This window comes from Perna viridis, chromosome 12 (assembly GCF_037379345.1).
Source record: "Perna viridis isolate PV_CMFRI_1.1 ecotype Kerala chromosome 12, ASM3737934v1, whole genome shotgun sequence".
In the NCBI taxonomy this organism is placed as follows: domain Eukaryota; kingdom Metazoa; phylum Mollusca; class Bivalvia; order Mytilida; family Mytilidae; genus Perna; species Perna viridis.
Window position 1 is genome coordinate 5,851,100 of NC_142456.1, and position 14,690 is coordinate 5,865,789.

Here is a 14,690-nt window from a genome sequence, read left to right on the forward strand (position 1 = left end):
TCACAGCCCTTTTCACAGATAAAGACTTGTTACTTCTCAATCATTGCTGTGCACTTCACTTATTACAATTTTGATTTTATCTCAGTGGAAAATTTTGAATAACGGCTGGCATAGATATTTATCCATTTTTTTTTTCAGGCTTTTCTCTGGCCAGCCATTTGACATCTATAGGGAAGACATCAGGACAAGTGTTTACAGCCCAGGAGAAGACAGATTTGTACAACCTACTGGGTATCAACTCATACATGATGGGATCACAGTGTACTTTGGCTGATTATTCTCCTATTAATGTACAGAGATGGCAAAAAGGTAAAACAAAGTTTGGGTTGATGTAAACATATTAGTATCAGAGGTGACATCAAGTGATCATATTTCTTGTTTCCTTATTATGTGTTTCATATTTCCACCACTTCCTCTCATCCAATGCAAGCAGTTAATACCCCTTTACTAAAAATTTGTGATTATCCTCAGATTGTCTTGTTGATATTAGCCTCCAGACCATCACTTCCAACAAGGGAGTTGATTCTTTATGCTAAACATTTTTTATTGACTTCAGATTGTGTTGCTGATGTTACCCTCCAGACCCTCCCATCAAATGCTGCTTGTAATCTACACAGCACTTGTACACACATGGATTGTTGTATGTATAATGACTGGCTCCAGCAGGGATTCCACACAAACCTTAAACTCGACCCCTGTGAACACAAACTGACCTTTGGCATTGAAAGGCTCCAGGAGACTGTAGACCTCAATGGATATGCTTTTGGTGAGATGTTAATTTTTTTAGGCTGTTGATGAAAATTCGTGTGGGATTTTTGTTCATTGTATTAAGGCTGACTGGCCAAAAACATGCAGGTGATAAATTTGGTAATGTTCAAGGGGAAGAATGGCAAATATAATAAAATCATGCATACTTTAATACTCATTTTGTAGATGTAAATGTATATTTTTTGCAAGGCAGTCAAGATGAGTTTGTCTATTAAAGTTTTTCTGCCCTGTTATAAAATTACAGTGACCTCTACATAGTTACTCAGTATGATTAGTAGGTTTTAAAGATATATAAAATTATTTATATTTGATTTTTTGGAGGTCCAAGATACATTGGAGGATGCTATACTTTTAATATGCTGTTGATATCAATTTAGTTAAGTTTGTGTTATTTTGCAGGTGTTGAGGAAACCAAAACGATGATGAATGTGGTCAGAATGACGTAAGTAGCTGTTTCACTTGAATTTTTTTCAGTCCCTTAATAATATAATTTAAGTAATCTGCTATAGAACATAAAACTACAATTAATCAATCTAAATAGGTTCTCTTAATCTTATCAAAACATCTTTTTACCTCTGTAGATACACCATAACAAACCATCAGGCCACAGGAAAATATGAACTAGACATGACAATAAAGATCTGTTTTGAGGATACAGGAGCCTGTGAATTTGAGATGACTGTATTTAGTAGTACTGTGCTACCTAAACAATATTGTTTCACTGGGTCGGCATTTTATGACAGAGGTGAGCTAGTACAGCAATTTGTTTTCAACTTATGATGGTTTAGAAATGAAATACTTACTTGTTGTCGAGAATTTTTCATTTATTGAATTTTTGACGTGGATCTATTAGAATTCAGCTACATTTAGGCAAACAAGGGCTAAAATAAAAGGAAAAAAAAATGTGGCATAATCAATGTTAACAAGGTATAATTACACCCCCATTCAACAAGAGGAATCACCATCCATCCAAATTTCCTCACAGTTATCTTGGTTCCCAATAAATGGATTGATTTCAAGTTTGATATGTGGCTTCATATAGACGGGGCATTCATTGTTAGCAGATTTGGTTGCTGTCAGATATTTACTTCCCGTGGGGGTTTCTAGCATGACAAATTATATAACTTCATGTTCATTCATTGTTAGCAGATTTGGTTGCTGTCAGATATCCCATGATTGGGGGTTTCTAGCATGACAAATTATGTAACTTCATGTTCATTTTGTAGCTTTCTCCTTGAACAACTTCTTGGCTGATGAGGGAGTGACCAAAGTAGACCCTCTGCCTGCAGCTACAGCCACCAAACTAATGACAGACACTGGCATTACTGCCTATCTACTGACCACTGAGTGCCAACACTCTACTGCTCCATTTGCTACTAGCAATAACAGACTCAATGATGGTAAGATGTTAATTCTGTAGTAGATTTTAGTTGAGTGACTCTTGGTAGTGTTTTGCTTGGTCTGTTTATACCTTGTAAGTCTTTTCTTGTGCAATATTTTAAAAATGAGTTCTTGAAATTTAATGTTTGAATAAGTTGTATATGGTAGAGAAAAATAAAATTCAACCATATTTCAACCTTTTTCATAGTAACATGCTTGAAATTGAAATATGAAAAGTTTTAATAAAATTTATAGATTTATTTTTCAATGATAACTTAAATAGGAAAAAAAATCACCTTGAGTGCATTAACGTACCATGGAATGTATTATGTACAGGTTGTATACATACTCAAATGTTTTTGCAGAATGTGGTAACATAGAGGGGACTATATCCCTGCCAACAGAGGTCTCTGCTAACATCAAATCAGACTGCACCACTGTCATGTTCTGTGCCAACATGGGATACATCAGTAGGAACATACAGGGAACCATCAAATTGGATCCCTGTTCATATGAGATTACTGTGGGTCTTGAAAGTATGGAGGCAACTGAGTCACTCTTAGTTTTCAACTGGGGCAAGTCTCAATCATTTGCCCTGCAGGGAGGCATCAGGATGGAGTAAGTTATTATTTTCATTTATTTATTTAGTGATCAAAGTAGATCTATATGTTTTCACATGTTATAAATGTTACAAAAATTTGCATTATTAGAAATTTAAAAGTGAAAATTTCTTTTTCGGATGCTTGATTATTTAATATCAGTTGTATAGAAAAACAAAGCACAATTTTGTATCTATGAAGTTTTCACTTCCATCATTTCTTTAGCATGAGGCACTTTGTGTGCTCTCCGTGGATCCGGAAACAGCAAAAAATGCCGGTTATTGACGGACAAATTCTGCAAATGACCGACGACCATTTCCCAATATCAGACATAAAAAAATTGTCAACCCTTATAAATTACAGTCTGCGTGGTTTTATTAGTGTATAAACATCCTGTCTACCAGTCTTATAATTGTTTATTGGAAATGAATTGACTGGTGTGTGTCAATTTTAGCCGATGTGCAGCCACCTGTGACTGCAATTTACCTGTATCTGATTAGTTGATTGCATAATTGAATTAACGGTACACATGCAGCCCCATTGCGTATACAAGTCATTTGAAGAAACTCGGAGAATTTTCATACATTTATTAGTTGGTAATTAAGAAAAATGTCCACCATTTTCCCGCTGACCTTTCAGAGGTAACGAAAGCACATGGAACTGAAACTATGAATCAGTCGTAGTTTGTAATTATTAATTCATCAATTGTATCTTTTTAACACAGAAGTCAACAGACCGTTTTAAATGCTTTAAATAAATATACAAAATGTGTTAGCGATTTTTTTAAATAATCAACATTTTTTTCATCACTTGGAAGTTTTCGGCTGTTTGCCTATGTGATGAAAAAATCTGAGAGATACAATGTTTTGTTTACATGTTAGACCGTCCATGTGTGGTCGAAACCAGACTAGTCCACTCGCTTTAATATTTTGTAAAAGACAGAGTATGTGCTGAAATAACACAGTTCCCAATTTTACCTTAAATAACTACATAAAAAAGTTTATTTTCGGTCTGAGCATGTAAAAGACTGACACAAACGTCTGCTGAAGTTTGATAAAATGTCCAGCATGGGCAGTCAAAATTTCCAGACCCTTGGTGCTTTCATATTTTAACAAAAAAGAGAACTTAAAAATAGAAATAGCCGGAGTTCTACTGTCCAATATTTTGCCACTAAACGATGAAGAATAAATCTGTGATATAGATAATGATTAATTAGTAAAGCAACTAATGATATTGGTTGTGATCTGTCAAACTTATATGTCATATCTTTTCTACTTTAGTTACACAGTCCATGATTTAACAAAGGACGGAATGTATCTGATATCTATTGACATTGGCCTCTGTATGGAAACATCTGACAAAACCAACTGTGATGCCAAGTACACTGTATTAAAAAATGTCCAACTACCAAAGAAATCATGTAATTGGAACATGGGATTTGACTTCTCTGGACATCCTAGTATGTATTTGTCTTAGAAAATCTATGATGTCACCAGTTTTTGCAGGAGAATATATTTTAACAATGAAAAGAATCATCATAATGTCATGTTCAACCAATGAGATTTTATTGACAGTTTGTCACAATCCAGCAACAGCTTATCTAAATGTTGATTTTTTCATTTCACAAGTTCATATCACATTGTCCCTTTATTAATGTAGCAAAAGATTTAGTCATTCAAGAATTAGATAAAAAAAAACCAAATCATAGAGATATTGAAATACCTACTTAAAAAACTGAAATTGTTGAAGAAGGGAGATTTTTTTATTTTGGTTATCTCATGTTCCTTATCTGATTGAAATGAAAATATCACTCCATTATTTCATTGCAGTTCAAAAATGTTCAAGGCATATTTAGATTTTCATAAATTTGAATTTCCACCAGGAAGGAAGATGGATGTGAGAGCTATGCAAGACATACATTTTTGTGTAAAATAAATGTTATCATACTCTGTTTCTTCTTACAGCATTTGACTTGACAACCTATCTGACTACCAACAGTTACACAGACAGTACCCCACTCTCCCCATTGGTCATTCAAGAGGTTGTGAGGTACCTTCAGCTTGAGGACTACCTCCTGGAGAGTCATTGTGATAACTCTGCTTCACCATACACGCCCATCAATGCACAGGGATGGAATGTTAGCACAGGTAGATTTTCTCATTTTCTCTTTATTGTTTCATGTTTCTCATAATTAATTTTTAACTGTATCAAATTTGTGTCATGTGTTGAAGTATTAGAGGTTTTAGCTTGAATTTTTTTTCTTCATTTGTGAGAAATTGAAATAAAGAAGACACTAAGGGGAACTACTAATGGCTAATAGAAAAAATAAGGAATTAAGAAAAGCCAACCTAAGCATTTTGTTTTTTTCCTATTTTTCAGTTTGTCAAAATGCCCCAACCTTGAACACCATAACAGGAGGAGGCATTGCCTGTCACCTTGGCGACAGCTGTACCAGCATCAACTGTTGTGTTGATGTTCCAAAGCTTGACATGACCTTAAAAGTGTATTTTGACCTTGATGTGTGTAGCAAGGAGGTTACCATAGGGGTGGAGAAGTTTAAAAGGACCATTTCTCTGTATAGTTTTGTCTTTACTCAGGAAGACAATTTCTCATTTGGTGGACTTGTATATATTAAGTACGTCTCAGTAGAAAACTACATATTGTCTGTGACTGTATAGTTTTGGCCAGTGCATTTTGGCAAATAGGACAGTTGCACTTAATTTAAATTTGTAAATTCAGAAAATTATTCAAACACTAGATTGTTTTTTTTTTCAAACTTTTGCCATTTTTAGACTTTTTATGTTTTAGAAATGCTAAAAATGTAATCATGTGAAACAATTTTGATAACAATCCATTGCAATACAGCATTTACTTATTTAGTTTTTCTGTGGGTGAATTACTTACTACCTCTAAACACACATTGCCTTAAAATAGTTCATGGTCGTCATCATTGACCAGGTTTCTTCATTAAAACAATATTCTTCTTATCAGAGTTTTCATTGGCTGGAGTTAATGATTTACTGTCAAACTTTATCACTGTTTACTTTACATAGATACAAAGTAATCAATTACAAGAGTGAACGAGTATTTGTGGTCAACCTAGAAATAGATGTGTGCTACAGTGCTTCAGGACCATGTGCTCAGCAACATGTTGTGCTAACAGACATCAAACTTCCCAAAGCATCATGTGACTACAATGAAGAATATGCTATTACAGGTAAGAATCCCTTACGGTTTAAGTTCTTGTGTACATATAATGGACATCGATGTTGATCATTTCATGGAATTTGTTATTTTAGTTTAAAACGTCTCAAAAACAGCCCAAAACAGAATGGTATGGAAAATGACTGTAGCAGCCCTACGCTCAGGAAGAAATGAAGAGGACTTAACTTTTACTATAGTTATGAGTAATAGTGGATAAACTATATTTTCATATGTGTGACTTATGATTTATCTATGAACTAGAATAATTATCATAATGGTTGCATTTACAGATTTCTCCATGGTGAAATACATGGGTGAACTTGGAGTGAACACTAACGTTGGACAGTTACCAAATTATGCTGTAGACTTGTTGATGGAAGACTTAGAGGTGGCTGGATTCCTGCAGGAGCCTCAGTGTGAACTTAACAGCTATGCTGGAGCTCTAGCTAATGGATGGGATACTACAGGTAAATGGGATTGAAGTTGTCACTACCAAGTCTCATAAAATAACAAACATTATTAGTTGATTTTTTTAAAGGAAGATGAATTACTGCATGAGCCTCAGTGTGAACTGTGTTGCAATTCTTATGGCCTTTTTAAAGTTTTAATGTATGAATTTACCTTGGTAAATAAGAAAAATAGGTCAAATTTTGAAATTTACATTATAATGGAAAGAAAACAGGAATGAAATCTTGTGTATTAAACCTTGGAATTATGCAACATATGTAGTGTTTTTGATAAATGACAAGGTCAATTTAAGGACAAATGTGGAGATTAGGATTAAAGACAATAACAGTGCCACGTGGTGACAGTTTTATTTGTCTTCTTTTTTCACCACATTAGAATGGCGTCATTAGAACGTATTACTATGTGGCACTGAGAGTGTTGTCTTTAATTTTGCTATTTATTACTTCCTGAAAGATAACTAACAAGTACCCTAGGCTTTAGAAAGCCCTACTCACTCATATTGCAGTCAGGTGTTTAGTTCACTGATCCAAACCTTACTAGTAGAACAAGTAAAAAAAAACAAAACAATCCAGAACATTTGTTTATGACATCTTGGTCCTTCCTAAAGACTATTCAACTTCATGTTTTACAGCCTGTGGGGAGCTAGTGACCTTGCCATCATTGCCTGCCTACACTAGATGTCGCCTGCCAAGTTACTGTACCGGAGCTCAATGCTGTTCCAACATTGGCTATCTTGGGAAAAAGATGGAAGCTTTTGTCCTGGTTGATCCTTGTAGTTACACTGTCAGTATTGGCTTGGAAAAGAGGAACATTAATGTTACTTTACTGGAGTTTACACAAGGAAGCTGGCAGACGGTCACTCTAGGAAATGTTCTGAGACTTCAGTAAGTGATAAGATGATGTTAAAGTTATATTTTTGTTAAGAATGGTGTTGTCTAAGAGTTATTTAATCATTTTTATTGTGGCTGCTAATGTGATTAGCTAGTTCTAGAACAATGTACTGGGGTGCATATAATTCATGTTTGAATTGTCCCCCATTGGTAGTTGTTAGCCAAATTGATAAAAGCTGAAATATTGAATTATTCTACTACTGATTCCAATTCTTTTATCATTTTAGTTTAGCAATATCACAAATCATATTTACATCAGATTTTTAACCCATAAACACATGAAAAGAAAAGAGGAATGAAATTTAAGGTTTAGAAGCCTTTTGGCTAAATAATGGTAGTATGATTTAAGGTATAAAGCAGAAGAACTGACAGCAGAAAAAGTCTACATAATCTTCATGAAAATAAGCATTTGTTTTGAGACTGTTGGAGACTGTCGTTACACATTCACCGTTTTTGACGGAACCAAGATTCCTAAACAACCTTGTGATTGGACTGGAGGATATGCCATACCAGGTAAAAATATCAGCAAAAATTACAGATGTGTTAAAAATAGAAAAATGTAGGGATATCAAAGTCTAAGTACTAAGACATTAAAACAAAATATACATACCCGATGTTGTAGACAGAATAAAATACAATATCATATGAAAAACTGAAGTCACAATAAACGAGACAGCAGACAAAAAACAAAACCATTTGTATTACAAATCCTACAAAAAATTTGAGTGACTTTATTGGTCAAATTGAAAACTGAAACATTTCCTGTTCCTAATTCATGAAAGTCAACTAAACCTTTTATACATTTGTATTTTTGAAAATGAGGCTCTATCTAGTCACACACCTCCCCCCCCCCCAAAAAAAAAAAAAAAAAGAGAGAGAGAGAGAGAGAGAAATCTGAATGAAATACCAATTAGTTGTTAAACGGGGATGATTTTTTTCTGCTTTTTAGCGTAATTCCGCTAATTGAAAATCTGGATTTTTCTGTTACAATTCTTTTTTTACTGTTTATTTATTTCCAATTTTACCAATATCAGTTTTGTTTGATGACCTTGTAAAATTATCCCTGATTAAAGAAAAACCAAGTTTTTGTGTTGATCTTGGAATTTATGTCAGACAATCAATCATTTAAAATGCTATTCATTAAAATCATCTTGGGTTCTAAGAAGGCTGAATCTTATGTGGGGGAAGAGTTTTGGAGGGTCATCCCCCTCCCATATGTTAGAAAGTTTCTGAAAAATGAAAACTCTGAACTAGGGTTTTTGCAAAAAATGCATCTCCATTCCAACTACTGTAATTTTCGTAGTTCCCATGCAATGTCCAGTGTCATTAAACAAAATATTAAAATCGTTCATACATTTATTTTTAGGATTCAACCTGAACTCTTACCTTACTGCTAGAGGATATGCTACTACTACCCCATTGAACTCATTAGTGGCCTCTCAGTTGATGGAAGATTTAGGTGTGGCTCATCTACTCAGTGCTGCTCAATGTCAGATGTCTGATCCTATGTTTACTTCACCGACCAATGGATGGACTAAGAATCCAGGTAAGATATATTGTAGGAAAGTGATCATAAATTTTTTTCTAATTCTTTCAAAAGAAAATCTGTAAGATGATAAAAATAGAACAAGACAGTCACCCAACAAGTTTCTAAATTGGAAAACAAAACCTAAAGTGATGCTTAAGGTAACTGTATGTTCAGATGATATACATATACATATGTATAGATGTGTAGATATGTAGATATTTATTCGAAATCCATCAACTGATAATCTCACATTTGTTTTTGAAGATTCTGCTCTTCATTAACCTTGCCTTCCATTAGTTACTTTGTGCTATGTAAACATTTGAAAATCTGCATTCTTGTCTTTAAAGAACATTTCAGTGATAAATGTGAGGTATCAATTTTATCATCCCCTGAACGAATTAATTTCCCAGTCAGAAAATTGTTTGTAATTTCTCAATACATTAAATTACTTTATTAATTTTGAAGTAATGGTAATGATACTTATATTTTATCTTCTTCTAATATAAGCCTGCAGTGCATCAGTTGACTTACCGAACCTTGGCAGCAACTTAGTCTGTCACCTGGAGGACACCTGTACAGGAGTTACCTGTTGTGCTCACTCTACAACTATTGACCGAAACTTCAAAGTATTTGTCAAGCTGAATGCCTGCACACAGAGAATTAACTTGGGAATTGAGAAATACCAGTTTGATTTCTCTTTGTATGACTTCAAGTATGAAACAACACAGTACTTCCATATTGAGAGAGTTGTTGATGTGGAGTAAGTTTATTTAGTCTCATACTTTGTGTCTTTGGTTTTCCTGAATCATTTTGAAGGTCTTGTAAAAGAAAATCAGGTTTGGAGAAAGGCTTGATCTTTTCATTAATGATCTTGTTATAAAATTTTGACAAAGAAGATGACACTGTTTTTATAATTTATTTTTAAAGTCCCGGAACTGATCTGCACAACTATTTGACAGATCAATAAGCAATGACTGAATGATCACTGATTGATTGATAATGATGATCAGTGAATGATCTGTTTTGTTATGTAAAAAAATTTGATGGTTGGTTCATTGAAATCTCCGAAATTTCATTGGAAGGAATCTTGTTTACATTTATAGTTCATTTTTACATACTATAAAGTGAGGATATAATCTAAGTCAGTATGCTCACTCAACTTTGGTGGACAAGATTTATTTTGATAAATTTTATAGTTTTCAGTCACTTATATTATTGACATTGATTGCAGATACAAAGTGACAGATCTGAGTGGGGAAGGTGTTTACAGAGTTGACATGAAGGTCAAAGTCTGTTTCAATGACCCTTCACCTTGTGACCTTCAAGAAACAGTTCTGATAAATACCAAACTGCCAAAGCAGGAATGTCCATGGTTTAGAGGATATACTGATCCTAGTAAGTCATGTTTTCCTGTTTTCTGTGATACAAAGAATATTTTGTAGATATCTCCTTGTATGCGATGCCAGTTATTTGAATGGCCTTACCATTTTGATGTGAAGAGGCTGAAGAAATTAGTTTATGTTACACATCATGGCACAATCTCCTTTCAATTGTAATTTTTATTTTAATGTACATATTTTGTCTCCAAAGAATGTAGTAAATCTATGAAAAGAGAGGTTGCTTTTTTACAATACTTGCAATATGATTCACAGAACCAAAAGTACCTCTATTTCATTAAGTCTCTGATGTAAGAAATTCTTGGAGTTTAAAGCATGATTTTTGTCCTTGTATTTCAGATTGGTCATTGACCCAGTTCTACACAGATAATGGACTGACCCCAGGGTCAACACTTGAGACATCAATGACCTCATTACTAATGGAGGCTACCGATCTGAGTGATTATCTACTGAATCCAATGATTGACAGAGAAGATGCATTTGGAACTTATGCTGCAGCATACTTAGGATGGAGTTCAGAATGTGCTGATGGTTCTGTCACACTATTAGCCATGGATGGTGATAAGATCTCCTGTAATTTGGAAAGTTCCTGCCAGGGACTTAGCTGTGCTGTTGATTCTCCATTCACTGGAAGAACGTTTGAGTTTTTTATGAGGTTGAGGCAGTGTGATTATATGATGGAGGTTGGAATTGAGAGGCAGAAATATAACAGGACATTAAAGGGCTATAACTGGGGACAATGGACTGAGGTGGACCTGAATGGCATCCTCAGAATGAGGTAAGTTTTAGTGACAGGGCTTCGTTTTTTTTTTTAATGCCTGAAATTTAACTCAGATTTTTAATATCAAGTCATCTGATTGAATGAAATTTGAGTTGAGGAAGGATTTGATATGTGCATACTAAACCAGTTGACTGAGGTTAACTTTAAGATAGGAATACTGGTAAATAAGTTTTCAAGAACTAATTCTCTGCTGTCTGAATAAGAGGACATTGAAATCTTACTAGAGGTTGGCCATATAATGTTGGAATAGTGCTGCTTTTAACTTCTATTTTAAATTTTCAGTTTCATACTTCATGACTTGTATGCTGAACCAGCTTACCTAATCTCGATGAAGCTGAGTTTCTGCTGGGAATCTCAACAGGCATGTGACCCTGTCTATAACATCTTTGATAGAGTCAGATTGCCTAAGAAAAATTGTAACTGGAATAAGAAGTTCTTGCAAAATGGTAAGATTTAATTTTAAAATTTGATATACAACCAAATCTACAGTTAGAATTTAAGTAGCAATCCAGCTAAGAATCATGCAAAATGTGATACATGGTTGGAAAGCCTACATATTTTTATTTTTGATATTTTGTTTAAAATGCTTCAGTAAACAGAAATTAACGTTTAGTTTTTCATATAACCCGTGCTCATAGGAGATAAAAATTGTATAGAATGCACTGTAGAATTCAAAATTAAGGGAGATAACTCTGTAAATGACACTCAAATACAATAGAATCTGTTGGATTTTTAATGTTGATTATTTCTTAAGAACAGGTAGATTTGAATGAATAATTACACATTTCATAATATAGACCCATAAAACAACTTAATTACAAAAATAAAAATATGTAGCCTTTTTTTTTGGGTGTATCACATTTTTCAGATTTTGCATGATTCTGACATAGACAGCTACTTAAAAAAAAACTACACTATTATATATAAAGTTATGACAATAGTAGACAATTTGAAGGATGGCCTTTAACTTGAGCAGGAAATTAATTTTTTAGCTATATTATTTCTTTTAAAAAAAGCTTCTTGAGTAACTAATAGATCTGACCATGATTTACAAGCATATTGCTTAAATATGAAGACTCTAGAAATTGCAATTCTGTGTTTTAAAATCATTGTAAGACATCAAGCTATTTAGTTTCCTTTCCCGAAAATTATGGTTTTTTTTACAGACTTCTCTCTGACTGACTATAAGACAGACAACAGCATTTCTGTGCTGGCGGATCATCATGTATCAGACATACTGAGAATTACAGGCATTTCACAATATATGAAGAGAAATCCTTGTGATAGGACTGCAGCTCCTTACACAGGTGCTGATGGTAATAACTGGAAAATTGGTAAGTGTCATGTTGTTGTACCATCTGCTAACTAAGCTTGTTGGTACAGTCAAACCTAATCGTGGTAAAACCAGTGTTTTAAACGTATTAATTTTCACGGTGTACTAATTTTCGCTACTTTCGTGGTGCACTGAAAAGTGCGAAAAATAGGAAGTTTATAGGAAGTAAGGGCTTATTATTTAGAAATAATTGCTGTTAGATGCATGTAGGGGAGATAATCCAACTTAAAAGTATGAAATACTCTGGCATCCCATGCAGAAAAAAACTTGAGGATTATATAAAGATATATTTTCCATTCAAAGGCAAAGCTAGAAATTTATGAAAAAAATGGGGGATGAAGATCTAGGTTTTTAATAATGTAGGCCTTATGTAACCATATTTATTGAAATGGAAGTTGCATTGTATTATATTGAAACTCCCAACATCTTTTGTTACAGACTGTGCTGATCCTATTACTGGCCTTAATTCTCTGGGATCACACATGACCTGTCAAATAGGACCAACTTGTACTGCTGTAGATTGTTGTGTTGACTCACCTAGTCTTGGTTTGACATTTAATGGCTATGTTCGTCTGGACCCCTGTAATTACAAGATCCATATTGGACTAGAAGACATTGCTTTGGACTACACATTGGTGGACTACAATTTTGGGCTTCTCCAGCACTATGCCATGAATGAAGTTTTCAATCTTGAGTGAGGCATCTTTTTTAAGAAATGATTTTTCTTCTGTTTAAAAACTGAACTGTGTTTTTTTTTTAATCCAGGTTTTACTGTTTAATTTTTTTTGTTTTGTATGTCTGCAGTGATTTTACGAATTTCCCCTCTTTTCGTTGGTTTCATAATATCGTGTTGATAGATTATGGTTTGGCAAGATGTCTGAAACTTGATATTTTGACATAACAATGATTGAGGGATGAAGATTAAAGCCATACATTGTAAGCAAAATCAAAAACAAAAACAATGTAAACAATTATACATAAAAAACAGAGTTTATGTTTATTTTGTTTGGCTTGTACTACATGTCCATACGTGTTAACCCTCCCACATTTTTAAGGAGACTTCCACATTTGAGCACTGTCTTTAGTTTTAATGTGGAAAAGTTGGTCGAGAAAAATCTCCTACATAAAAATATGTATAATGTGTGAGATCTCCGACCTACCCATTTTCCAATTTTAACAGGTATGCATGTATGTGACATAATTTCAATTTTCTGTGTTTAATTCAAAGTGATTTCACATATATTGTCTTCATTTTTTCAATAAAATCTATCCAAATTTACTTTTTCCTTAATATATTCAAATTTTGTCAGTAAAAATTAGAGGAGTGTACATTAGAATGCGCTGTCTGAATTGTTCCATGTTATTTTGTACAAAAAATGACTTTTTTCTACAGCTTTGTGATTGATGACTTGACAGTGGATGATGTGTATGTCATTAGTATGAATGTATCAGAATGTCTCGAGTCTGGCGGTGCCTGTGAAGTCTTTGCCAATGTCTTCCAGGATGTCCGATTACCAAAAGAGAAATGTGACTGGAACTCACAGTATGTTATTCCTGGTAAGTATACTATTTTAGCATTAGTACTTTAGGAGTTATTTTAGAACCTTAACTTTGTAGGTTATTGTTCCAGGACTTGAAAGTGAATCAATCTGTATTACTATATTATTATGAATTAAGACTCAATTCTTTGTTTTGTTTCATTAACATTCATTTACATCTAACTGACTTGTAGTTATGGACAAATTTTACAGGATTATTATTTTTCTAACCTAGCATGGGTTTCATAAAGCTTCTTAAATAGAAAATCCATTCAGTTTTTTTAGTTTTTCCTCTAATCTTTAATTTCCAGGGCTGTAACTTTTTCATAGTTGGCATAAGGGATAGTATCAGCTGATTTTAGCAATCAAATTCATTCATATTTGTATTTTAATAGGTTTCAAGATGTCTGAGTACCTGACTGACAAAGGCATTGACCCAAACACCACTCCACTTGATATCCACACCAAGGCTCAACTGTTACATGACCTTGCCCTTGCACCATACATGCTGAAGGAAACATGTGATCAAACTGTCATACCATATTCTCCCAACAACAAGGGCTGGAACAGAGGTAAACTTGTAAAATTTATTCCATTTACTGAATATAACATAACCATATCCTCACATCAGTTCTTTTAAAATATAGCTATCCATCACAACATTTTCTCCTAATAAAAAATAGCTGACAAGCAGTTAACTCCGAAAGGTAAAACAACACAATATTTAATTGACTTGTATATCAAAAGATCCACGATGGCTGAAACTCAACCTAGTCTTCTTTAAAGGAGATAATATCTCATTTT

At 33.8% G+C, this 14,690-nt stretch overlaps 1 protein-coding gene across 2 annotated transcripts in view; it reads left to right on the top strand.

Annotated features, from left to right (window-relative positions):
- The window catches only part of LOC148600973 (uncharacterized), a 169,015-nt gene that overhangs the window by 61,163 nt on the left and 93,162 nt on the right, over nt 1-14,690 (top strand). For both annotated transcript variants that reach the window (XM_088555206.1, XM_088555207.1), the window contains 22 exons: nt 139-309; nt 557-766; nt 1,168-1,210; nt 1,350-1,513; nt 1,995-2,168; nt 2,514-2,766; nt 4,028-4,206; nt 4,712-4,894; nt 5,127-5,382; nt 5,801-5,964; nt 6,242-6,418; nt 7,051-7,303; nt 7,659-7,822; nt 8,676-8,855; nt 9,345-9,597; nt 10,069-10,232; nt 10,574-11,012; nt 11,298-11,461; nt 12,182-12,349; nt 12,787-13,042; nt 13,742-13,905; nt 14,282-14,458. In XM_088555206.1, coding sequence (XP_088411332.1) covers nt 139-309; nt 557-766; nt 1,168-1,210; nt 1,350-1,513; nt 1,995-2,168; nt 2,514-2,766; nt 4,028-4,206; nt 4,712-4,894; nt 5,127-5,382; nt 5,801-5,964; nt 6,242-6,418; nt 7,051-7,303; nt 7,659-7,822; nt 8,676-8,855; nt 9,345-9,597; nt 10,069-10,232; nt 10,574-11,012; nt 11,298-11,461; nt 12,182-12,349; nt 12,787-13,042; nt 13,742-13,905; nt 14,282-14,458 — 4,356 coding nt within the window. The remainder of the gene's footprint in view (nt 1-138; nt 310-556; nt 767-1,167; nt 1,211-1,349; nt 1,514-1,994; nt 2,169-2,513; nt 2,767-4,027; nt 4,207-4,711; nt 4,895-5,126; nt 5,383-5,800; nt 5,965-6,241; nt 6,419-7,050; nt 7,304-7,658; nt 7,823-8,675; nt 8,856-9,344; nt 9,598-10,068; nt 10,233-10,573; nt 11,013-11,297; nt 11,462-12,181; nt 12,350-12,786; nt 13,043-13,741; nt 13,906-14,281; nt 14,459-14,690) is intronic.